This window comes from Hyalella azteca, unplaced genomic scaffold (genome assembly GCF_000764305.2).
Source record: "Hyalella azteca isolate HAZT.00-mixed unplaced genomic scaffold, Hazt_2.0.2 contig13277, whole genome shotgun sequence".
Classification (NCBI taxonomy): domain Eukaryota; kingdom Metazoa; phylum Arthropoda; class Malacostraca; order Amphipoda; family Hyalellidae; genus Hyalella; species Hyalella azteca.
The window spans coordinates 43,684-70,377 of record NW_025943205.1 but is presented as its reverse complement, the minus strand read 5'-3'; the positions used below and the strand labels follow the sequence as shown (position 1 = coordinate 70,377).

Sequence of the window (26,694 nt, the reverse complement as noted above, 5' to 3'; positions counted from 1 at the left end):
TAACTCGGAGCAAGCGAGGCTGTTAACACATCATCATGAGGTTCCTACGCGTGAGTATTTGAATATTTAAGCTTAATTTTCATGAATATTAAGAACTTAAGGAGGTCAATTTGTTCAGTGTATTCCATGTACCTTCTATATATTGCCTGCAAAATAATGTGTCAGTAGATATCGAATTCGTTTATAGCTGGATAAACCTGGATTTTTTATCGTTACCTGAATTTACCTCATTAAGATGTAATTAAGGAAACTAAAGAATATAATTAGCATAGAATTGAGAATAGAAATATATTTATATAGGATGAACTTTAGGCGTAACATTATGGCAGGCGACCAGCCCCTGAAAAAATTAATCCGAATTCAAGTTAAATTTGTATGGCCTTCGACATGCTGGCAACTTATGATACAAACTTCTGTTGGTCATTCGTCTTGAATTCAAAGGAGAAAAAATATTGCATTAGCATTTGAGGTTATCTTAACATGCGCCTTTATGATTATTCTGCTATCACTTAGAAAATGCAGCCCTTCAATTTCCCGCTTTCAATTGTTCGCATGTTGCTGTCCTGCGCCCGAACCTAGAGTTAAGAAACGTCGTGTGGTCATCGAAACTTGAAAAGGAAAAAAACTTAATAGAAAATGTTCAAAGACGTGCAACAAGGATAATTCCGGCTTGAAAGGCAAGTCCTTCTTAAATTGTCATGAATAAGAATGGCCTAAGGCAGTCAACTTGTTCAGTGTATTCCAAGTACCTTCTATATATTGCCTGCAAAATAATGTGTCAGTAGATATCGAATTCGTTTATAGCTGGATAAACCTGGATTTTTTATCGTTACCTGAATTTACCTCATTAAGATGTAATTAAGGAAACTAAAGAATATAATTAGCATAGAATTGAGAATAGAAATATATTTATATAGGATGAACTTTAGGCGTAACATTATGGCAGGCGACCAGCCCCTGAAAAAATTAATCCGAATTCAAGTTAAATTTGTATGGCCTTCGACATGCTGGCAACTTATGATACAAACTTCTGTTGGTCATTCGTCTTGAATTCAAAGGAGAAAAAATATTGCATTAGCATTTGAGGTTATCTTAACATGCGCCTTTATGATTATTCTGCTATCACTTAGAAAATTAATTCCTTCAATTTCCCGCTTTCAGTTGTTGGCATGTGTGTGTTCCAAATTTCAGTTTTTAGTGTTTCATGAAGACATAACTAATCTTATGAAAAATGTAATGATTGTTTGTAATTGTTTGAAAAATGTAATGATTGAGTCAGAATGAAAAAAAAGTCTTCATATAAATTTTGTTATCATTAGTTTAAAAAAAAAAACTTTTCTGAAGTATTTTGCTCAAGCTTTGTGTATTCCCTCATCCGACATGTATATTCGACAGTGCATCGCTACCGTGTGCCTGCTGCTGCTCGCTGCTACAAGCGCCGTGGACGCGCTTGCAGATCCTGTTCAGGAAACCGTAGCTCAGTGAGCATCAGAAGTTTTTTCAGGATTCATGTTTCGATTGAAATTAAATTTGTTATCATATAGTATCACGTAATCCCCGACTACTTGTTGATTGATGACACAATTGCAATTCTTGATATATAATACAATTTATTTTACTAATCTATCCTCGTATTATTTAGAGTGCATGAGCCACACAAATAGAATTTATATTTTTTAATTGACATAATGATTATATTCCATTTAACTAAGATTTTGTTTCTAACGCAGGGTCGCCTCGCGGGACGCTAAGAACATCGTAGTAACGATCTCATATCCCGGCTACACGAACTTCTACTCAAAGAACATATTTACTCCTTTCAATAAAAATTTCAGCAAAATAACTTTCGGCTAAGCTCATGACACGTAACAAAATGAGAAAACAATTTAAACTCCAATGATATTTTAAATCAACAAAAACGAAAACTGAATATTAAATGGTGAAGATAATTATACTCATAAGTAGTTGACGAATATAATTCTTTATTAATTAAAATAAGTAATGTATGCAGTATATTTTAGATCCTCTTCTTCACTCTAAAGCACTTTTACGCTGGTGTTACTTGTCACGTTAGTGTATATTCTGTATAGTGTATAACGTTGCACAAGATAATCAATTCTCTGTCATCCGTCCAATCAGATAGTCTTGCATTGCATTGCATTTTTTGCACGTTCATTGCATTGTTTGCACGTTCATTGCATTGTTTGCACGTTCATTGCATTGTTTGCACGTTCATTGCATTGCGTGGTGCATTGTGAACATTTATTCAGTATGTTAAATGAGAAGCAAAGTGCGGTTATACGCTAAACAAAGAAGCACTCACCCGTACTTTTGAGTCCGACAAGTTTAGGAAAACATGAATTTCGGATTACATTTGATCAAATATATTGCTAAAAATATAAGACTTACAACTATTAAGGTTAATTTAATGGTAATCGAAACTCTGCATTTTTTATGTGTTGTCAAAAGATTCAAATCTGTTTTCCCTGTATAATGTACAGAAAAATTTCCCGTAAATTTGAAGAAATGCCGTCAAGTAAACTTTTTATGAACAATAATTCATGAGAATTATTTTAAAAGGAAAATGAAAGTTTGAAGTGTATTAACTTAATATGAACTCTGATGTATACCAGCTGATGTCCCAGGAACGCTGCACCTTGTTGTTTTATCGAAAAAAATGGGTTTGAATTCAAAATATTGTGATATTCAAGTGATGAATGTACATAATCCATAAAGATTAAATGTGAGCATACTTTCTGTTTTAATAAAGAATGTTTCTTTATTACACTCAAAACACATCATGAATTCAAATTTTGCCCAGTAATTCAATAAATTTTAACACACCGTTGAAACGGCCTACTCAATAATTGTAACATTAAAATAAAAATATAATGTTTCAAAACGCATTGTAATCTTTTTTAATAATATAGAATAAAATAGAGCCCAATAGCTCTACAGCACCTGCAACTCCTATGTAATTTTATTTTTCTGCAAATTGACGTGGCTGGATTCTCGACGAATGTGACGAATTAATTCCACATTTGTGAATTTGAAATGTGAATCATCGGCGCATAGTTTTTTGTCCGAATGAAACACTACCGGCACTAGCATAAATTATACAGAAATTAATTAATTAATTAATTATACAGTACGTGCAATGTCAATAGATGCTTAAATCGATTTTCATGATGGCAAAATTTTAACGTTGCAAGTGACAATTATAAACTCGATGGTCAACTTTTGGGAGGATTGAAAATTTGAGTGAAATAAAGTAAATAATTAGTGTAAATCAGTTTTGTATCCTCGACGACTGACTAATTATTATAACACGATCTTTTGGAGTCAGATCAAAGCAGAAGAGTTTAACTCGTTGTGAACACCGGAATTGCGAACTGAGGTCGGGTAGATCCTGCATACCAATCCAAGATTCAACAGCAGACCTAAAAAATTACTGCGACTGATATCGAGTCTCCTGTGTTGATCTCAACTCCAGTAGGATGCGATGCCCGATGTGGTTTTTATTGGAACCGCCCTGTTTTTCCTCTGATTACGAAAGATTCGCTCTTCCCAGACTGATTTTTTCAACAATTTCATTTTTTTCTGAAGTTGCATGTTTGGGAGTAGAATCTATCCGGTGTTCCGGGAATGAAGTATTGGAGTCTCGTCTCCCTATCGCGTCAATTCCCGCCTGCGGGCTGAGTTTAAGGTGACGAAACCGACAGTTATCTCATTTGCAACCTCCATTTTTCATAGTATTCCAGCATAAGAACGGATGATAGTATTGGCAGTATTTCCCATTTTTGCCTCCGCGTTGGTTTTTGCTTCCAAATGTTGAGAACTTGCGAGAGATCTCAGTGTGCGGATACGTAGAGCTCAATCTTTTATTCTCTCGATCGCAATTGCCATGAAGATACCTCCAGCAGATGTGTTGCTTTCCAGGCGGAAGAGCAGTGGAGGCATTTAAATGCCCCGTGGAATTGAGGGTGGTGTGGAAGACGGGTAGGGTTTACCCGTTCATCCCTCCTTCTGTAGGCGGCGGTCAAGGGGTGGATTGCGAGTAAAGGGAAAGAAGGGCGAGGTACGATTTCAGACAGCAGTGATGAGGCAGGCGGGGGCAGAGGGAATAGAAGGTGGCAACGCCTGGGCACGGCGAGGGAAACACTCACGTGAAGCTTATTTCGGATCCCTTCACACCCTAGAACTCCTTGCACAGCTTCGACACTTTACTTGAACCACTCTTCATTTTTTACATATTTTCTGCATATCTATAACGCCCTTGTCTTTACTTATGTAGCAAGTTGGTATACTGGGAGTAGAGAGCATTCAAAAGTGACCGAACAGGCTGCATGAATTGCATCGCAACGCAAATTTACCGTAATTTAGTTTTCTTGCATTCAAAGCATTCTCCAGATGGTTGGCTTTTCCAAGTTTTAGCTGCCATTTTTACTAGTTCACAATACTGTTCTCTGATATGTTCTTGTACTATCTCATTTACGAGTTCACTGAACCAATATACTGGTCGAAATTTGTAATATTTATTCTCAAATTGGGCAGATATAGTGAAATCTAAACTCTTAAGAGAAAAAGCAAAATTATGTAAAATGACACTTTTAATATCCACTCGTGTTATCAATTCACACTCTCTTCACTGACTTCACACTGAATTTCAGACTTTTCTCTGAAACACTCTAGTACAAGATGCATGTACAGCCACCAGCCGACAATAGAAAAAGTCAAATCAGGACCGGTACATCGGTACATGTCACGTCCGTCTTCAGTCACGGCTCAAGCATCGAAACAATCAAGCAATCCATTTACTGCCTATCAAAACCATAACTAGAGATCATCCCACCTCACAGCGAATCATTACTTTACATATCAATCCATATTGGTACTACTTATCAAACGCATCGCTGAAGTGCTTCCCATCTCACGACGCATCATTGATTTGCATCGCAATCCATTTACTACTTATGAAAAGCATCACTTTTGATAATCTTAGGGGCTGCCTCGATTGATAGTGGTCTAGAACCTCCCTTGGTAAAGTGGAAGCAGCAGTCGTAATTTATTTACCCTGCATTGCAAATATTTGCTCCACAGAACAGTCGAATTACTTGTCACTCATTCCTAGCTCCTTAGATAGAATGGTATATGAATTCCTTAGTATCAGTGAATGAATGCATATATACCAATGCTCGCTGCCGCAAAATACTGCGTTACTCTGCTGTGCAAAGTAGACTTCCTACCCTGGCCCATCTCGTTACCCAACGAGCTACGTTGGGTTAGCCTATAAGTTCCTACAGCATTTTCATGCATAGTTTATTGGTGCTGAAATAATTCGATACATAATAATCCAATCAAAAGCTTAAATAGTGGTCTAATGATACAAAATTAATCAACTTACATTGTATAGTTTTTATGAAAAAGTTAAATTCATACACAAACACAACTCTTTTGTACTGAAAAATTAAAATATTTACCATCAGCATTATATTTACACGGGTATCTTCAACTTGGAAGGTGCCCTTGGTGGAGCGCTGGGTTCTTACGAGAGCTCTTCAAACGAACGCCTTCCCATGACGCAGCACAAAACACCTTTAAGACTGCAGTCCTGGCATGCTTAAATGGTTGTATCTTGGTGCAAGCGAGGCTGTTAATACTCCATCATGAGGTTCCTACGAGTGAGTAATTTAATATTTAAGCTTACATTTTTATGAATAAGAAGGGCTAACGTGGTCAACTTGTTCAGTGCATTCAAAGTACCTTCTCTATATTGAATGTAAAATAATTTCAGTGGATGTTAGATTTCATTAATAGCTGAATAACCTTGGTATTTTTATCTGAATTTGCCTCATCTAGAAAGAATCAAGGAAACTAGAGAATATAATTACAATAGAATTTAGAATAATAATGCAATTTATATAGAATGAACTTTAGGCGAACCATAATGAGAGGCGATCAGCTCCGTAAAAAAATTGATCTAAATTCAAGTTATATTTTTATGGCCTTCGACATGTGAACAACTTATGATACACAAACTTTTCTTGGTCATTCTACTTACATTCCAATGATAAAAAAATGAATAGCATTTGAGTTTATCTCAACATGCGTCTGTATGATTATTCTGCTATCACTTAGAAAATGCAGAACTTCTAGTTCCCGCTCTCAATTGTTGGCATGTTTGTGTTCCAGATTTCGGTTTTTGTTGTATCATGAAGATAAAACTATTCTAATGAAAGATGTAAAGATTGTTCACTAAGACAGAATTGAAAAATAGTCTCCTTGTAAATCTTGTTATTATTATTTGCTGAAAAATTCAAGTATTTTGTTCGAGCTTTGTATATTCCCTCTTTCATTTACAGTGCATCGAGAGCGTGTGTCTGCTGCTGCTCGCTGCTACAAGCGCCGTCGATGCGCTTGCGGATCCTGTTCAGGAAACCGTAGCTCAGTGAGCATCAGAAGTTTTTTCGGGAATCATGTTTAGATTGAAATTAAATTTGTTATCATATAGTATCAAGTCATCCCCGACTACTTGTTGATTGAACACACAATTGCAATTCTTGATATATAATGCTATTTAATTTCCTAATCCACACATGTATTATTTAGAGTGCATAAGCCACACAAATAGATTTTATATTCGTCAACTCCCACAATAATTATATTTCACTGAACTAAGCCTCTATTTTCAACACAGGGTCACCTCGCGGGATGCTAAGAACATTGTCGAAACGACCTCGTATCCCAGCTACTCGAAACCGGCTACTTTTACCTACTATTAGCTATTCTACTGTAAAATATCACGGCTACTCGAACCTCTACTCAAAGAACATATTTACTCCCTTCAATAAAAATTTCAGCAAAATAACTATCGGCCAAGCTCATGACACATAACAAAATGAGAAAGAAATTGAACTCCAATTATATTTTAAAATAAACAAACACGAAAGCCGAATATTAAATGGTAAAGAAAATTATACTCATAAGTAGTTGACGAATATAATTCCTAATTAATTAAAATTAATAATGCATGTACTTTAATTTGGATCCTCTTCTTCACTCTGAAGCACTTTGATGCTGGGGTTAATTGTCACGTTAGTATATTTTCTAAAAAATCTACTGTTAATCAGCTAATCTTGCATTAAGTTTTTTGGTTGGTTTGTTGCACTATGAGCGTTTACTCAGTAGGCTAAATGAACATCAAAGTGCGGTTATGCGCTAAACAAAGATGCACTCTTCCATACCTACCTATGAGTCAGACAAGCTTACAAAACACGAATTTCGGACGACATTTATTCAAAATTTTAGCATTATTCTCTCTAATAATACAAGACATATAATTATTGATGCTCATTTAATGGGAATCAAAACATTGCATTTTTTATGGGTTGTCAAAAGACTCAAATCTGTTTTCCCTGTATAATGTACAGAAATATTACCGGTAAATATGAAGAAATACATTGCAGTAAAATAATTCTCAAAAATTAATGGGGATTATTTTAGAAGGAAAATGAAAGTTTGAGGTGTATTTAACTAAGGATGAACTCGGATGTAAGCTAGTTTATGACCCAGGAACCCTGCACGCTATTGGCCCGTATGCTAAAAAGGGCACTAGTACTACGAAGTAGCACTACCCACTACAAGCCGTAGTGCGACATGGAACACTACGGTTGGCATGCTAAATAGGGCACTAGCACTATTTCTCAAAAATTAATGGGGATTATTTCAGAAGGAAAATGAAAGTTTGAAGTGTATTAACTAAGATTGAACTCGGATGTAAACTAGTCTATGACCCAGAAACCCTGCTCGCTGTTGTTTTATTGAGAGAGGTGTTTGAATTAAAAATGTTGTGATATTCAAGTGATGAATTTATATAATCCATCAAGATTAAATGTGAACATACTTTCTGTATCAATATAAAATATTTTTATTATACACTCACGTCATGAATTCAAATTGTGCCTAGTAGTTTAATAAATTTTAATCTATCGTTGAAACGGCCTACTCTGTATTTGTGTCGTTGAAATAAAAAGTAGTGTTTTAAAAGATATTTTTATCCTTTTTAATAATATATAAGGAAAAACAGCCCCATAGCTTTACAGCACCCGTAAATTCAATGTAATTTTATTTTCCTGCAAATTGACGTGGCTGGATTCTCGACGAATAAGGCTTTGCAATTTAATTTTTGAATTCCACATTTGTGAATTTGAAATGTGAATAATCGGTGCATAGTGTTTTGTCCGAATGAAACACTACCGGCACTAGCATAACTTATACAGAAATTAGCTCATTACTGATCACTGACAGAGCAGATGTAATAGAGCGGAAAACATGAGACAATTGACGGTTGAGCCATTTATGATTGCAGGCCAGCGCTTGCAAGTAAAAGTTTTTTTTCATGAAATACCCGATGAAACCATTTTTCTCACAAACCTAGAAAATAGCTTGGATTTACTATGTACTGCAAGGGCCAAAAACGCAGATACAAGTATAATGCCCTCAAAACGAAAAATGTAAACTCGAGACTGTAGGAGACGGCAGCGCGTCCGCATGTTTGGTAGTGTATGATGATGGATTGGATGACTGGGGGGAGGGGAGGAAAAGGATTAATTATTGCTGAACGAATTTATTGCATAAATAACTGTTCCATGTATCTCGTGCGTGTAACATAGCTGGAACAGAGGTGCATGGTTATTATTGCAGCCTTATCCAACCCTTTATATATAGTGTGCACTGCTGACTTGAGAAGTCCTGACATACGAGAGCCTGCTTTTTTGGCTCTATGAATGAATTTGTGGAACACTCACCAAGAAGGTGCTTGTCTTTACAATGCAGCTTCATATCTGCACCTGCTACGCTGACAGCTGAGTTGGGTGATACCTCCTTACCTCAGCCCTCACAGGAATTCGAGGTGTACGGGCCTCGAATTCCTCGAATATTAAGATGACATGCATATACAATACATTACTATACGGCATTCACTCGGATACACTACGATCAATGTTACTGGGTGTACATGGCTGTATGAGTCTCAGTAGATGTAGGCAGGCTAATATAAAAGTTTATGGCTTATTCTAAGGAATATGGCTCTTTGTTCGGGGGATTGTTCGTAATGAAAACTCGTTGTGGATTGTAACGGTTTCCGAAAACAAAGAATGAACAATTTGAACACAAAATTGAGTTCATTCGAAGTTATAAACAATATAGAGCAAAATAATCCAAGTTAACAAGCAATAAAATGATCATGACATAAGTAACTGACAACATACCAAATTGCTGAACAATCTAGGGCAAGTTTGGTTAAAACTGAATTTGCCTGAGCTCATCAACTCTGGTCCTACCTAAAAGGTCCCAACCTTATGTGCAAGGGAGAAGTATGTTCAGTAAAAAATTCTTTTCATAAATAAAATTATTTCCTTGAACCTACATTTTGAGTAACAAACGTTATCGGAAGAATATTGTTCGGTCCTAAAAACTTTAATCAATGAATTATCTGGTCATTAGCAAAATTTTCCACCCGGGTTTAATCAATGCGAGTAAAGATGAAATTAGTCCTTATTACAACACTTCTCTTTAACTTTACTTCTTGTTGTTTGTCTGTCTGCTATAAATCTTATAATCGATATTTAACACACTTTTACCTCTCCAATCGATCTGAAATTTTGCACACTTGCGAAAAGTTAGAGACAATGCATGATTCTATTGACAGAATAAATAATTTGGAAAATTAAAAAAAATGTTTTGGGGATTTTAAAAAAGTAAAAAAATTTGTCTGCTACATTTCTTATAACCTATATTTAACACACTTTTACCTGTCCAATCGATCTGAAATTTTGCACACTTGCGTAAAGTTGGAGACGATGCATGTATCAATTGACAAAAGAAATAATTTGAAAAATTTAATTTTTTTTAATTTTTAAAATAAAAATTTAAAATTAATATTTTTAATATTTGATAATAAAATTAGAGATTCAATGTACATGTGTAACATCGGAGACACTGAATTCTTTAAGTGTTATCTTTAAAAAGTAATTTCTAAACGCACATTATTTTTTATTCTTCTTTTTACATTTGTTTTTTGGGTCGTTTCCAGGGACCTTGATAAAATCTAAATGGCGCGTTTTCGAGTTCTGTTATATATTGATTTCCTTGCAAATATCCCAAAATAAGAGGTATTATGGATATGTCTTCCATATATCTCTGTTTAGGCCTAAATAATATTAATCTAACCAGCCAATGTATTCATTCAAAAGCTTCAGTTTGTAACAGAGACGATATTCACTTAGCCAATAAAATTCGTTTTTTTTTATAATATTAATTATCAAACAAATGTCTTGTAGAACAGCTGCGTAGGCCTCACACACATTCTTTACATATTTGTCATTATATTTGAATATTTTACATACATTTTCTTAAATTTTTTTTACATTTCTTAAATTTTTTATACATTTCTTCCATTTTTATACATTTTCATAAATTTTCTGTACACTTTCATTAAACGCATTCTGTAGAACTATGTAGCTCAAGATTAAATATTTGATGAGTAGGAGAACACACAGATTAGCGGAACGGTTCCATAGAAGTATAACCTGTTTAGGTATATTAATTTCAGTCCGTACATAAGCGTAAAGGCAAATAGTTTTTTCCGTAGTTGCTTAATTTGAAAAACTTTCTTCTATGTAATGTAATCATCTATATATGTAGTCTGTTTTAATGGTCCCTAATCATTTAGACCGCATCTCAATGCCCGGTAAATTTTTATAGCTTATTTGTTATCATTAATCATGTGAAAATTATTATACCTCTTACTCATCTCAATCCATTTACTACCTATCAAACGCATCAATCTTAAGGCCTGCCTCTATTATTAGTGGCTTAGAACCTCCCTTAATTGGTAAAATGAAAGCATCAGTCATAATTTATTTGCTCCCAATAGAAAATATTTGCTCCACGGAACAGTCAAAATACTTGTAAGTTGTCACTCATTCCTAGCTCCTGAGACAGAAAGGTATATGCATTCATTAGCCAGTGAATCGCTCTCACCAATGAGACATCAATTGCAGCCAAAAAATACTGCGTTACTCTGCTGTGCAAAGTTGACTTCGTACCCTGGGTCAACTCTTTCGAGCTACGTTTGATTAACCTAGAAAGTCCTACACCATTTTCATGCAGGATCATTGGTGCTGAAATGATTCAATATATAATAGACCAATCAAAAACTCAAATAGTGATAAAATAATACAGAATCAATCCATTCACATTAAATAGTTTTTACGAAAAAGAGAAATTCATTCACAAGCTTAAATCTTTTTGCCAATAAAAGCTATTTACCATCAGTTTTAAATTGAAACGGGGATCCTGAAATGGAAAGGTGCCCTTGAGGACCGATGGGCTCTTGCGAGAGCTCTTTAAACGAGCGCCTTCCCATGACTCAGCACGAAAGACATATAAGACTGCAGTCCTGGCACACCTAATGGCTGTAACTCGGAGAAAGCGCGGCCGTTAACACTTCATCATGAGGTTCCTACGTGTGAGTAAATGAATATGAATATTAGTTTATTTTCACACGCTCGCAGAAGTCATAAAACGGTACCGGGATGATCTGAATTTGAAAATTTCTTCGTTTAGAGTGGTTTTTAGAGTGGTTCGTCATTATGTCTATAGTTTATATAATTTCATTTGGCAAATTGACTACATCTGTGTCAAATAGTTTATATGTAATGATAAAAATAATTCAGTTGAATCAATGATAAAGAATCCACATAAAAATTTCGAGACCAAAAGAATTCTTTACAAAAGGAAAACAATTTGTCTCTTACTTATCTACGAATGTTACATTTGGTGTAATCATGCATTTGCACTGATGCATTTGCCTTTTGCAATAAGTTCCTTTATGCAATGATTTCAATGCACCAGTCCAACAACAACAGCGCTCAATTCTATGCTCGCATCGCCACACGATCATAAAATTATTTATGCAAAATTAGGATTTGAAATTGAAAACGATTTATATAGGGAAATGATTTATCGGGAAATGAAGAAATTTTTCAAAAATGTCGATAATATACTATTTCTTTGTCATAATCGTCTAATCGTATTACGGCAGCAGTCGGCCAATATATTGTTGCTCTATATCACTGCTTTGAATAAAAAATACGTGGTATAAATTTGCAATGGCCCGAGTAATAAATAATTATTTGTTACTCAATTATGGCTTCTGAATCATTTTATAATTGTGCCTTCTGAGTCAATACTTTTGTGTTCATGGTTAACAATTGTAATGCACCACGCACATTTCATAATCTTCCTGAAGATCATTGTTACTATTCTTCATTCATGTATTCCCTTAAGCCAACTTGTTATATTGTTTCATTTTAACTAATTTACCCCATTTATAATTTGATATGATAATATATCTCATTTTAATGTACATATATGTACCTTTTTATGCATAGATAATTTAATTTATTTCATTTTAATGTAAGTGTCCATATATATAATTTGTTATGTTAATTTATTTTCTGCACGCCATGCCAGTTCATCACAACCATATGCCTTCTCCTCGCTGCTGCTGGCACCGTTAGGGCGCTGGCTGAGCCTGTACAGCAGACCGTCGACCGGTGAGCGTACGATATTGGTGGGAATTGTCATCCATTTATAAAGTATTATTGATAATTGGATTCCATTTATAAAGTATTAGAGAAAATTGTACTCCATTTATAAACTATTAGTGATAATTGTATTCCATTAATAAAGTATTAGAGAAAATGATACTCCATTTATAAACTATTAGTGATAATTGTATTCTATTTACAAAGTATTAGAAAAATTGCTTTTCCATTTATAAAGTATTAGTGTTAATATATTCCATTTATAAAGTATTTATCAAATTTTGGTTTAATTTTGAAAATCCAGTTTAATTCTTAGAACCAGCTTATTTTCTTAAGATGCCAATTAAAATACGTTAATTTAGTTATGGTTGTCAACCATGCGGTGACTTGTTAAAATTAACGAATATTTCTCACGTGTGACGTGAAATGTGAAAATATATTTTTTTCTTTATTTTCTAGCGTATTGCTCAGCAATGTTTCATAGTGAAAAAAAATACGGAAGCCTTTCTGTTGGGGTCTTGGAGAGCCGGAAATTTAAACGCCCTGTGGAATAAGTAGATTTTTAAAAAAATTATTAGCAACTGAAATTTTTTGTACGTATTTTCGTCCTAATATTCAACTCCCTATGGCAAAATTTTTTGTTCCAGATATCGAGACCCCAAGAACATCGTCATCTCTATCGGTTTTCCGACCTCCGTGAGTGTCTTCAACAAATCCAAATTTAATCCCTTCGGACTGACCATCGGGAGCTCTGCAATAACTAAAACATTTGGCTAGATTGCAGCACAGAAAAATTTACCATTGAAAAATAATTTTTTTCACGAGTGGGTTGAATTTGAAAATTAAAAATAAAGTTAAGATATCAGGGAAAACCACGTCGTTATGACATAGACACACAAAGTCCTGATATGCCAGTTCATCTTTTCCCTCCGCGAAGTGTCATGTCAGGATATGCCTTTTCCCTATGCGAAGTGCCATGTCAGCGAAGATTATTCCTACAACTTATCGTAGAACAAAAGCAAACTTTAAAACTAAAGTTAAATGAGCTATATTTACAATCCAACTGATTTTCACACACCCGTCAATTTGAAGAGAAATATTACGTCACCTTGAGTCAGATCTAAAAAAAATAAGTATGTACACAATCCTCACTTTTAATTTTTAGCTGGTTCAACACCTTAAACTAGGCTATTGACTAATATATACAGTGACTGATGAATAATTTTAGGCAAAGTTGTTGGTAAATAAGTGACGCGAATGAAATAAAATGTTTAATTTTTCAAGTGTAGACACCAAAATATAATCATCTGTGATAATTATATAATTACAATGAACTATCCCTACACATCTTGTAATCACCTAAGAATAGGCTTGGTAATTTAGTGATTAATATGCTTACGACTCAATTAATTTGAATTGTGTTCAGAACTGGCCATTAGATGGGCTAGGTAAGTTTTTTACAATCACGATTCACGAGAATTTGAATACTTGCTACTGCGAATAATGTGCTCAGCAATCACCAATTTACGGGCAAATAAAATTTGCGTCCGAAGTTTATTGAATTTTAATAAAAATTTAATAGCAAATTCTGAAATGCGGGGACATTTTATTTTCGAACGTTTAATAAGGACATCCGTTAAGCCTGATGGGAACTACGAATAAAAATTTTGATCAGATACCAAATTAAATGCTCGTTCGTTCTCAATAAATGAAATATTTTTTGTATAATTAAAAAAGCATCTAATGTTTTTCAATACCCCTTGGAATTTTTTGAAAGGAAACACCTTGGAACATCTTAAATAATATCAATAACATTACTTGGACTTTCATTGACAGGGAATGTACCGCGTAGGGAACACTGAGAACACTCTATTTATAAACACATATGTGCAATATTCGTGTAGACGATTTTACTTCTCTGATAGTGCCGTACCTTATGATTCAGTTTTTTAACGCGGTGAAAATTCTGTCGATCGAGAGTGTAAGCAAATCCATTCAACTAAATTTACAAGTCATCACCGTTGGATGTAATCGAAAATTGCCTGCACTTTCACTGGCATACATGCACTTCTGGCCTCCCTTAGACCTAGAGCTGCAGTTCGACGACAGATCTGGACACCAAACAACCGGCCTCTAACAGCAAACAACCGGCCACTAAGAGCAAATAACTGGCCACAATAGCAAATAACCGGCCACAAACCGCAAATAACCGCCCACAAATAGCAAATAACTAGCCACTAAAAGCAAGTAACCGGCCAGTAATAGCAAATAACCCGGCGAAGACCAAATAAAGAATTTAATAGCAAAGCAAACAGCCAGAAATTTCACCATTTCTTATATGAGAAAACGTTTCGGAGTCCATGCTCCATAGACAGATCAAAAACCAAAGACACCAGTACAAACAATTAGCAAACTAAATTTGCATTGAAGATATTAGAACGTAAATTGTCAAATGAAAACAAATAAGAATTAGGTAAACATGAGTTTGCTAATTGTTTATAGTTGTGTTTCGAGTTTTTGAACTGACGATGGAGCTGGACTCGATCAAGACTCCGAAAAGTTTTCTTGCATAAGAAATGGTGAATTTTTTTGCTGTATTCTTTGTTTTGAAATTTTTGATAAACTTGCGACTTGAGTAATCAAGTGATCTTGATTTTGAGACCGAACAAAAGCTCGCAGTTGTGCTATCTATCATTATAAAAAGCAGATATTTTCTAGTAGCAGTAATTTCTTGCTAGAAATTGTTGTACATTTAAAAAATTTAGCCTCATAGATACATTTCATATCGAATATCATTTTGATATTCTTCATCGAATCCCAACAACAATTATTTGACATGTAGCATGCATTTCATTTATTAATTCATTTCCTATTTTAGTGCTGAAATGATACTCATGTTCAAACATTTTCCTGCTTAATCCGCAATGTGGACCTAGTGAAACCAGGGATGACAAACTCCCTTTATAGTTCTACAAATGTCCTCGGATATGGTTTGCTCTCGGTGTCCTTGTCATAATTTTACAACGTAACCAAACTACGCACAATAATGTTACATAATACAACGTTGTGAAGGAACACAATTGCTGACCGCTATTAGGCCATTTACTTGTCCCTATATAAGCCGAGGTCTAGGATGCTTTCCAATCAATCGATAAACGATCGACTCGACCGACATACTCTACTAGAATTCGATACTAAGATAGATCCTTCATATGAAGCTCCCAATGGTGAGTTGAAATGTCAAGTATTTCTGTGGAAAAATCCTGTTAGGCCTACTGTTCAATGCTTGATAAAAAAACTAAATATGCGTGAAAATAAATAAAAATTATAATATACATATACTACATAGATATGTATATACATATACATATATGTCAATGAGCTTTTGAGAAATCTTAGTTAGTTGAAAATACTGTATGATTTCAGGTATTTAAATATTTTCAATGTATATATAATTTGATCCCTAAAAAATTCAGGTAAATGTTACTATTTTCGATTCATGGAGTAGCAGAGCTGGAGCTTTGCGCTCTTGGTTCTGCCGTGTCTGTGTCTGAGCCGACCTCAAGAGAAGAACTCCGCCCAGACTGTCCAAGTAATTCAGCATGAAAGCTTTCCTCCTGAAGGCCCAAACTTCAGCTTAGTTCTGGAGACCAGCAACGGTATCAGGGAGACTAAGGAAGGCTCTGAAGGACCAGAGGGAACTTCAGTTATAAAAGGCTCTTACAGGTATTTTTCTTTAGCGATTTTATGAGAATCAACGAAAATGTCGCCTTCAATTCGAATTAGTTTCACTAGAAATTTCGGATCATTTCTGATTTTAGTTATCGTGTTAATCGACGAACAATCATTGTTAAATTTATAACCTCATTTATAACTTGGAGCACATTTTCTAATGTTTACCATTGACTTGATCCCTCCGTTCGTTTTTGAATCGTCCAATAGTAAGTTTGTGACTTTGCTTTTTTCTTTTGGCAGTTTCCTCATGGAGGACGGTAGCATTGTAATGCTCCATTACACGGCGGATGAGAACGGCTTTGTTGCAGAGTCACCTATTCTTCCTAGCTCTCCTCCTCTGCCCCTACACGCGCAGCAGCAAATTGCATCTGCTGAAAATGAAAGACTGCAAGAAGCACTTCAGCTAAGACAACAACCACCTGAATTTCAGCCACTGCCTCAATTTGACCAATCAACATTTCAGGAACAACCACCTACGCAATTTCAGCAGTTTCAACAATTTGACCAACCACAATTTCGCCGGCAAGAATCTCCCCAGCTTCAGCAGCTGCAACAATTTCAGCAGTCGCCGCAGGTTCAACTGCCACTTCAGCGACCGCAGCTGAGGAATTGGCAACAACCTTTCTTTACGACAGGAAATCGATAGAAAATTTTCCTTATTTTCAAAAAGTTGGCTGGAATTGGATACTATCAGTTCCCAAATTAAATTGCTAATTTATACAATTCATGAATTCGTTCACAACATATTCAAATTAAAAAAATGATTATGTATAAGAACTTATATTATCAGTCTGCTTATATCGCAAGTGCACAAGGAATTCTTTGCTTGTGCTTCTTTCTTTGCTGTGCTATCTTTCTTTGCACGGTTGTATTATAAAGGAATTCTTTGCATTGCTGTTTTTGTTTGTTTTCTTTGCTTTTAAATTCTTTAAAAAAATGAGAGATAATTTTTCACTTTACCTGCTTTAAAATGGTCAGTGAGGTGGTCGATCACACATCCTCATTAAATTAATTAATTTACAATCAAAATAAGTAGTTTTCCTGTGGAGGTAGTTTCCATCTTCTGAGAGTTCAGGGCAATTTAAAATTAATATTGTTTTGAACCTTCCATTTATTATCAAAATACCACTTTCTTCCACACACACCAAATAATGGCTAAATTTCAAACTATCTCACACAGTCTTGGTCAAATATGGTCGCCATTTAAGCTTCAGGCTATTTTGAAATCACATATCATAATGATTGATACGAGTTTCGGAACGCCAATATAAAAGATCGGAATGATTACAGGCTGTTGTTCCAGCAGCAATGCCAAAACCAACACTGATACATTAGTACATGTCAGAAGCGCTTCATTTTGCATGTTAATACCTTTGAAAATTCATGTACCTACTAAATCGTGGGAATGTCGCTTCATTTTGGTTATTATCATGTTTCATAATAGCGTGACCTTTAACATGATTAATCACGTATCACCTATGTCTTTTGATTATTAAAACTCCTAACTTTCAATTTCAATTTAAAATTCCCACAATTATTACATTCTGGACATTTTTAAGTCTAAACTCGGCCGACTTTGCTCTTTCTGAGTCTGGAGAAGAGTTGGCGAGCTCTCTCGTGCTCCTCTTGCCCCCGTCTGATCTGCTCGGCGGCGTGGGGCGGAATATTCCTGGGCACCGGCACCGTGGCGTAGTAACCATCGCGGTCCGCGGTGTATGTCACCACCACCGGGAAGCCTTCCGAGTCAAAATATCTGAGCACGAGAATAAAATAATAATTAAGTGCAATGATTCCCAAACTGAGATAAATAATTCACTTTACGAGTACTTTATTGAAGAATCTTGAATGACTCTTTGGATAATTTACCCATTTTTCGAGGTGATTTAGGGGTAAAAATATGAGTAATTAGTGTAACATGCTGATCGTGGCATGTTACGATGGGTAACAAGGCAAAAAGTTTTTAATCCTCTGATTTTCCTAATAATTTCTTAAATGGTTTACTTAGATCTGCTTATCTAATTTAAACATTATTGAACTCTGCAAAAGACAATGCACGAGTCTAGCTGATCCAAAACTATACTGTTCGGCTACTACTGATGGAATTTCCAAAGGCTCATGAGCGTGAGGTTTCTTTTAGGCCTCTTGATGCTTTGACAGCAAACCTTGGAATTAAAAACATAGTGACTGTTAACTTAATATTTTCAAGCTCACTGTTTAAATTACCCTATTATTATCATCGTTACCCTATTTCTATTACCTAATCAGTGCTAGAAGAGACAACGCACGAGTACAATCCATATTACTGTTGTTTCAGCTATCAAGGTCAGTGCACGAAAAAAAAAAACAATATTGATCACACTCAGTTAACTTTTAACAAGCAACGGACGAGTAGGAGCCCGTATATGTGTTGAAGCACACACTAGATAAAGTAGAGACAATCAACGTACGAGTATGAGCCCGTCTGCGTGTTGAACCACACACTAGATAAAGTAGGGACAATCAACGTATGAGTAGGAGCTCGTTTGCGTATTGAAGCACGCACTAGAAATACTAGGGACAATCAAGGTTCGAGTAGAAGCCCGTATACGCGTTGTAGCACGCACTAGATAAACTAGGGACAATCAACGTACGAGTAGGAGCCCGTCTGCGTGTTGAAGCACACACTAGATAAACTAGGGACAATCAACGTACGAGTAGGAGCCCGTCTGCGTGTTGAAGCACACACTAGATAAACTAGAGACAATCAACGTACGAGTAGGAGCCCGTCTGCGTGTTGAAGCACACACTAGATAAACTAGAAGCAATCAACGTACGAGTAGGAGCCCGTTTGCGTGTTGAAGCACACACTAGATAAACTAGAAGCAATCAACGTACGAGTAGGGGCCCGTCTGCGTGTTGAAGCACACACTAGATAAAGTAGGGACAATCAACGTACGAGTAGGAGCCCGTTTGCGTGTTGAAGCCATCAGCATCAGGCGCGATGTTCTCCACAACCTTCACGCCGTGGTCGGTCTCGTACAGTACGGCCGCCCGCCCGTCCGCGGTTGGCTGCACGCGCTGCATTTCAATAACCTGGAAGTTTTAAATACTTAATTCTGTCCAAAGATAAATTTGTTGAAATTCCTAATATAATTCATGATATTAGGGCTAATTTATTTTGTATTCAGCAGCGTGGTTCAGTGCATTATATGAATAATATTTTGAGCAACATTCAATATGAGTTCCTCGTCAAACTATGAAATAAAATAACTTTATTGGTATACTTGATCACGCGAATGGCATAATAAAAAAATTACTGATGGAATGCCTTTTGAAAATAACAGAGAATATTATATTGAGAAGGGCCCGTATGAGTATGAGATTAAGTTTTGCTAGTATATATTTATATAGAATTCGATAATATACTGTAAAAGGGTACAATTTCATACCGTTTTTGTTTCTCATCTCTCAATACAGACGTTTCGAAAGTCATTGCTTCTACTAGAAGTGCCTCCCACCTCTTAAATCGAAGAAATTTCTGCAGCTATTTAGCTTCAGCGTAAGTTTTAGATAAATCTGGTCAAAAGCCTAGTTTCTAGATTATTTTATACCTGAGAGTCCTGTGCAGGCACGATATCGGCAGGAGAGAGGCTGCTGCGCGGGTTTCCGAGGTCAAAACGGGAAAAATCATCCGTATTTTGATGGAAAAAACCGTCTCGGGTTTCCGATCCGATGACTCTTCGGTTTTCAGGAATAAAATCGTTCCGGTTCCCCTGGAGGAAATCTGTGCGGAAGAATTGCTGCTCTGCTTGACGCGGGGCGGTGTCGGTTCGTCCGTCGAATTGAAGTTGCGGAATTGCCGATGTCGCCATCACCAGTGACAGTAAAACGACGATCTGTTTCAAATAATTTATTCTGAATTTGAGTGTAAAAGCGAATGATGTTCAAACTGTGAATCAAAAGTAAATACAAGGCTTACAGTCTGTCCTCTAAAACAACAAAACGTGGAAGCAAAATGTTCAATTAAACTCAAATGTGCGAATGAATAAAGAAAGTGTATAAAATTTAGGCACTTAGAATAACACTGTAAAATATGTTCATTTTTCGTGAACATATTTTACAGTAGAATCATTATAAGTAAACTCACGCAATTCATGTTGTCAGGATAAAGGGACAATCTCACTCGAGCAATTCTTGAATAAGAATGTTGTGAATAAAGTCAGTTACCTTGTTTTTATACGACTTTTCAATTTGACGTAAGGCCTAAAGGGTCGAAGCATGTAGGCCTTTCGCACGATATGATCAGCCTGTTGCGAATATCTGAAGCACAAACCTAAAGGTTTTATAGGTTGTCCTAATCTAGAATTAAGAGCAAGATCGTGTTACGAGAAATCGGCTTAGAGCACGTCGTTCTTGAACTAAAAAGACTTAACTAGTGAAAAACTTGTTACAGATTTAACAACAAATATGTTCATTGAAATATTTTTGACTAGTTTCCAATGGCATTTCATGCGTGAGCGAAATTTTAATAAGGAAGGTATAAACAGAATTTGTTATATATTATTTTTTTCATAAGAAATAATAATGATAAGTAATCTTTGAAATTTGTTCTGTTCAAGAAGTTTGTTTCTTTCAGATTGAGAGTATTTGAGCAAAACTTCTTTGAGTGCTTGTGAAGTTGGGCAAGAAATTGTCTCATAAAGGACGAAGATATCTGCCAACGTAAACAGTAAAAAATCCTATGAATTTATTTCCATTTATCATTTGATGTGAATTTTCTGAGATATATTCACCAATTAATTTCTTACGTAAATATCTCGCGGCGATTTTTGCCTTCTGTTGAAAGTCTGTTTTATTTCCAAATGCAATTTAAAGGTGAAGTTCCCTTCAAGAATTGGGTAGAATGAAATTTTAATTGATTACATTAATTACTCTAAAATTTATTGAATATTATTTTCTCATGCCTTCTCTGTTATTATTTTTTTTACCTGCCTAGTCCCAACTGATCATCATGACAGTAAATGGTGATGGAATTTCCAAAGGCTCATGAGCGTGAGGTTTCTTTTAGGCCTCTTAGAAGCTTCGACAGGAAACCTTGCAATTAAAAAAATAGTGAGCGTTAACTTAATATTTTCAAGCTCACTGTTTAAATTGCCCTATTATTATCTTATCCTCGTTACCCTATTTCTCGCTAATTATTTACAATTATTTAGAAACTAAACAATTTATTCATATTTTTTGAAGCCAATTTCCACATGAACTCAGTTTGATGAATTGCGCCAATGCAATTTAGTGCAAATGCAAAGTATGTTAGTTTGAAAGTAAAGTTTAAATCGGCCTAAAATATTACATTGAATTAGTTGCCTATTTGATATTGACGGAAATTGAAATAACGAAGTAAACAGAAAAATATTTTACTCCTCGTCTAGGTAAAGAGATGAATAATCCATGAGGAAAGGAATATTTTTTCTCAACGCGATGGAAATTCTATATTAATTTTCTCAATGTAATGGAAAAACTTTTCTTTCAGTTTTAAACTTTTATTATTAAAATTAAATTTTAGCTGTGCATGCTGTGAGTTTTAAAGCTTGATGAACATATCATTTTACGAATAAAAGTATTGTGCATCATATGACCTGTTTGAGTTGTATTTATTCATGACAAAGCAATTTTTGAATATTATGAGATGTAAGTTTAGTGGTTAGTTTTGATGCTTCGCAGCATTAATTTATCATTCGAATGTTATGTTAGTTTCATCTGCACACTAGTCCGGTTTCAGTTAAAGGGTTATTTTAAATTGAATTTTTGTTGTTACATTCTATTATTTATTTGATGGTATGATATTTTTCTCGCACTTATGATGGATTCTCAGCCTGCTCAGTTTTTTCTAGATTGTCGCTAAGTTATTACAGTTCGAATCAATCTTTTGCAATAAATCATTTCTAGCGTATAAAGTAATCGCATGTAAAATTATATCGCTTGTATTAGTCGCAATAATAATAAAAATCGACATCGCAACATGAATAACGTAAAAGATTCAATTCAATTATTCAATGCACTTCTCAAATCCTTCAGTAATAAGTAACAGAAAAATAAATGTATTTCTTATTTGAATTTAACGGCTTAACGAGAGATTTAAAAGAGAGATGCTTCTACGAGCTTTATTCATCTGTCGCTGCAGGAGCTTTCAAGGCCATATTTTTGAACGAAAAATTACATGTCATAAGGCAAGGAGCTGCTGATGTCAGTCATTCTGACATATTTTAATCAGTTCAGAATCAGAGAATGGAATAAAGTATAAAACAATTCAGAATATTGTCTGACAGAAATTTATCACGAATCATTATGCTCATATAGCATTTTATGAACTGCTTGCTTGAAATATATATGCATCAGCGTATAGATTCTGCAAATCGCAAAGTTCAGAAAATTTTGCAATTGGTTGCATGAGTTTCCTCTCCGGATTGTTGTTTTGGAGTCTAGCCTGAATTACCGTTAGTTTATCAATACATTTTTCTAACCAATGACCTATTATTCATTTCCTTCATGCTACAGGGTTCTTATAATGTTCTTCTACATTATTTGCGTGGACTTTGAAGTTCATTTAGAAGTTATTATTTTTACCGAACGAAGAAATTATTCGAATTTTCTCGCTCGCATGTACACATGCCTTAATACAACAGTATTTGCGTCACTATGCTCGTAAATGGCATAATTCAGTGCCATTCAACTCTAAAATATTATATAGTCATTTTAAGTATAGAATTTTGATTTTCATGAGACTCATAGAATTTCTGAAAGAAAAGTAAGAGCAATTCACACGAAAACTTTAACTGTAAACAGAACAGAATTTGATACGCGAAGCCTTCAGTGTTTGCATTTTTTTGACAAATAAACATTTTAGCTCATTTCCAGAAAAAAATCTCCATCAAAATATATTCAGATGCATTCTTTTGGGACGTGTTATCTTTGAGAGAGTTTTATGTCTTGAAACTTTCATTTACATTCAATTTTGTATTTGTCAATTCAATGACATTCGGTATCTTGTAGACAGGAACAAGATTCAGTAGAAAAAAAAAATGATAAAGACTTTTCAAAATTTGCACAACGACAGACATCTCAAATGATTGTCAAAGCTGCTAAACACGCGCCACGATTTTAAAGTTTTTGCGGATCTAACCAAATGAAAGAGAAGGTTAAAAATACTAGACTTAATCTCAAATTTACAAAGGCAGATTCTAACTAACAATTGCGGTGTGAAAAATTGGCTCAAAATTAACTTTTCTTGACCAGATAGACGAAACCAGCTAAAACATAGGAACTACATGCACCAATACCCATCATTTATTTAACCGAATGGTGGTGTATAAGTGTAACGTAAGTGAAACAGGAATAAAAATCCTCATAAAATAAAAGACATCGTTTATTAATGATAAATTTATCAACCTGACATATTTTTTATTAAAAGATGAATTCTTCAACTTGAAACCCAAGATTGTGTACCGTGCCCTCAATTTCAGACTACATTTAAGGTTATTTGAATCATCCCAATGTTCATATATTTTTTGAACGTGCGGTCCTGAAGCTCGTTTTTATTCACTGTTGATGTTTACGAAACTCGCGAGCGGAATCCGAACCTGTCAGCGATGTACGAGACGGAGACCGGTGTACCGTCTGGGCTGGTGTAGCTGAGAAAAATATAATATTTGAGACAATATTTGTTACAAATTTGGTAGAAAAACGAATGCATGTTTAGTTTTAGAATTTTCTTTCTTTAATTTGCAAATATTACATTGATGCAATTCATACATCAGTTGGATAAACAATTCAACAAATCAATCTCACAATCAAAATTTTTTTTTGTACCTGCAAATGATGCATTTACCTCATTAAGTCACGTCAACATTTAGAAATTTCACTGTGACATAAAATAATAAAATGATTACTTATTCTATGAGAAATTAGGAGCTTATACGCAAATGTTCTCTGAGACTGTAGCGTACCTGTACGAGCCTTCCATGACGTTAAAGCCGTCTTTGTCAGTGTAGGATTTCTCCTGGACTTTAATGCCATTGCTTGTTTCGTAGGCGTATGACGACCGACCGTCCGACGAAGGCTCACTGCGTGATTCCGACAACACGTACGCGCGAGCCTCGCTGTGCTGAATGCGGGAATTACGAAGTGGGCTTTAGTTTAGATTTGATGCGGCGTAAAATGGGAATATACTGTAATAAGTTTTTTAGTATATGCAATCAAAATAAATGAAGGTTAGTTCTATGAAAGGGCTCAAATATTTTTAGTCTATTGGAGTTTTTAAACGCAGAAATTACAGTAAATAAAAATAATGCAGCGTTCAATCTGGCTAATGTTAAATATGAGCCCGAATAATTATTATTTTCCCGCCTATTGCAAACTTATTTGACTTAAATATATTTGAAATTTCAGTCATCCATTACTTGAGAAATTTCTTATTAAAATTAAAAGAGACAAACACAAGCATTTAATGAAATTAGTGCAAGTGCGATATCTTGGGCAGCGTACTTTAATTGCTTTACTTTGTCTTTAAATAACTTTCACTATCGACCTCATCGATTTAACATCGATGGCATATCATTAAATTCCGGCTCACCTTGTTAAGATTTATGTTCTGTTGCTGTTTTTCAGAGACCAACACCGGCAGGTTTGGCTGCAGAATTTCAACTTCGGGCTTTGGCTGTACTCCAATGAAGTTCTTCTTTGAAGGAGTTACGGGATCCTTGACATTACGGATCGGAATTTCAGGCGTTTGGGCTACGAAGGAAAATCCTTGCGGGATTTCAAAAGCTGCTGGATCATCATTTGGGAGAACGTCTCTGTAGAACCCTACTTCGAAGTGCGGATCAGATTCCACCGGAAAAGGTTTGAGGTCATTATCATGGTGAGAGTGCGATGGAAGTCCCAATTTTATGTAATTCGTCGGCAATTCGTTGGAACCATCTTCAACTTCCTCTGAAATAGGGAGCCCGTGTGCGAGCAGCACAGAACACAGCATGATTACCTGAAATGTTTCAAAGAATAGATATTTTTGAGCCCAAAATTTCGATAAAGATTGTACGACAAATGAATGAATTGTTGAGCTCCAAATGAACAATTTTAGCTCCAAATTGTTCATTTGGAGCTCGTACGTTAGGATAGGAGTAAGGTTGAGAAACAATAAACAATAAGCATTGAAAGTAATAAGTTTCAATTCCAAGAGATTTGAAGCGACGGCACGCGGTCGTTTATTTATTATTACTAATTAAATCAAATATCATTTGACAACGTCAAACATGATATCTCTTGGGTATTATGAAGATTTTATATACTAGAGAAATCGCTGCCTCGTTGTTTCACAAATCCTGATTTGACAGCAATTTTTGTTATTTGCAAAGCTACATAAGTAATCAACGAAAGCAAAAGTATATCTTTTAACCGTCCCAATTTCATAAATAGTTTTTAACATTCTAATCTCTACGTACAAAATTTCAAAAATCCTTACCAGTCTCATGATGAGCAATATTCTCTAGGAATTTACAACTCGAAGTCATGTAAGGCACTGTCAAAGGACCTTTCATTTTCTGCTTTATATTGAAGCTTGCTAAGATAATATCAGGCTTAAGCTAGGCTTATTTTCTAGACAGGAAAAATTACTTAGCAAGAAGACGCGTCGAGACGAGAAGCTATCTCGTCACGCACTCGGAGTTTTTTGCGTTTAACCCTACCACTACCAGGCATGTGAGAACTAATCAACAATATTGAGCTTTAGCGACAGGGAAAGGCCTAATTTTCAGGAGGACCTTTAATTTATTGAGTAAATGGCTATTGAATAATGATTGGTCGGTAGTGAAATAATGAATTTCCAACTACGTAATTTTTATTTCACTTGCATATCATCGATACCATTCGCATAGATTTCAAGTGGAAAGTGACTTGTTTGCACTCTACAAATCTTCTTGAACAGGGAGAGTTAACAATGTCATGCGTTTTAATTAGTAAAAAAAATCTAAAAAGACTAAAAAGTGAGCAAGTTATAACAGTCATCATGAAATATTCCGCTAAACACTCATTTACTCTATTAAGATTCCATCTTTGACACTTATTATTTTGGTATTAGGTGCCTTCGTCAACCGCATAAATCCGAATTAACATGTATATTAATACTGAAAATACTTTATCCTGTGTGAAGATATAATTAAGGAATTTAATCGAATAAGAAGTTTGTTCTGTAAACTAAGTGACCGGCCTTTTCAAAACGTGCAAAGAATCGTAGAGTATGACATCCTTCTCTCATTTTCTGTCAGCTCATAGAGAAAATTAATTTCCTATGGTATACTGAAGTAAGTGTAATTGC

The 26,694-nt window shown here is 35.1% G+C and overlaps 3 protein-coding genes and 1 long non-coding RNA gene across 4 annotated transcripts; 2 read left to right on the top strand and 2 right to left on the bottom strand.

Annotated features, from left to right (window-relative positions):
* Positions 1-5,642: 5,642 nt before the first annotated feature.
* LOC108677481 lies at positions 5,643-6,957 on the top strand. Its single transcript, XR_001931260.2, has 3 exons — positions 5,643-5,681; positions 6,363-6,448; positions 6,698-6,957. It is a non-coding gene; the product is annotated as an uncharacterized LOC108677481 (long non-coding RNA).
* Positions 6,958-15,773: 8,816 nt separating this feature from the next.
* Positions 15,774-17,115, top strand: LOC108677534 (endocuticle structural glycoprotein SgAbd-2-like). The gene is made up of 3 exons (XM_018165765.2): positions 15,774-15,838; positions 16,120-16,337; positions 16,587-17,115. The coding sequence occupies exons 1-3, from the start codon at positions 15,824-15,826 to the stop codon at positions 16,990-16,992; spliced, it is 639 nt and encodes a 212-aa protein (XP_018021254.1). The 5' UTR covers positions 15,774-15,823; the 3' UTR covers positions 16,993-17,115.
* A 324-nt stretch (positions 17,116-17,439) lies between these two features.
* LOC125178852 (endocuticle structural glycoprotein SgAbd-1-like) lies at positions 17,440-20,520 on the bottom strand. Its single transcript, XM_047883578.1, has 4 exons — positions 20,473-20,520; positions 19,937-20,221; positions 19,282-19,418; positions 17,440-18,099 (listed from the first exon to the last, which is right to left on the bottom strand). Exons 1-4 carry the CDS (start codon positions 20,479-20,481, stop codon positions 17,907-17,909), a joined length of 624 nt encoding a protein of 207 aa, XP_047739534.1. The 5' UTR covers positions 20,482-20,520; the 3' UTR covers positions 17,440-17,906.
* Positions 20,521-23,412: 2,892 nt separating this feature from the next.
* On the bottom strand, positions 23,413-25,898 carry LOC108677544 (endocuticle structural glycoprotein SgAbd-1). The gene is made up of 4 exons (XM_018165776.2): positions 25,843-25,898; positions 24,955-25,362; positions 24,329-24,486; positions 23,413-24,013 (listed from the first exon to the last, which is right to left on the bottom strand). Exons 1-4 carry the CDS (start codon positions 25,849-25,851, stop codon positions 23,935-23,937), a joined length of 654 nt encoding a protein of 217 aa, XP_018021265.2. The 5' UTR covers positions 25,852-25,898; the 3' UTR covers positions 23,413-23,934.
* Between the last annotated feature and the right edge of the window lie 796 nt (positions 25,899-26,694).

What these genes read in the sequence shown, in the direction of transcription:
- LOC108677544 (XM_018165776.2), bottom strand. An exon ending in AGAACATAAATCTTAACAAG is followed by an intron (nt 24,487 to 24,954) that starts GTGAGCCGGAAT and finishes TCCCGCATTCAG; the next exon opens with CACAGCGAGGCTCGCGCGTA. An exon ending in GTCATGGAAGGCTCGTACAG is followed by an intron (nt 24,014 to 24,328) that starts GTACGCTACAGT and finishes TATTTTTCTCAG; the next exon opens with CTACACCAGCCCAGACGGTA.
- LOC108677534 (XM_018165765.2), top strand. An exon ending in GTTATAAAAGGCTCTTACAG is followed by an intron (nt 16,338 to 16,586) that starts GTATTTTTCTTT and finishes TTCTTTTGGCAG; the next exon opens with TTTCCTCATGGAGGACGGTA.
- LOC125178852 (XM_047883578.1), bottom strand. An exon ending in TGCCTGCACAGGACTCTCAG is followed by an intron (nt 19,419 to 19,936) that starts GTATAAAATAAT and finishes TAAAACTTCCAG; the next exon opens with GTTATTGAAATGCAGCGCGT. An exon ending in ACGCAAACGGGCTCCTACTC is followed by an intron (nt 18,100 to 19,281) that starts GTACGTTGATTG and finishes TCTCGTGCTCAG; the next exon opens with ATATTTTGACTCGGAAGGCT.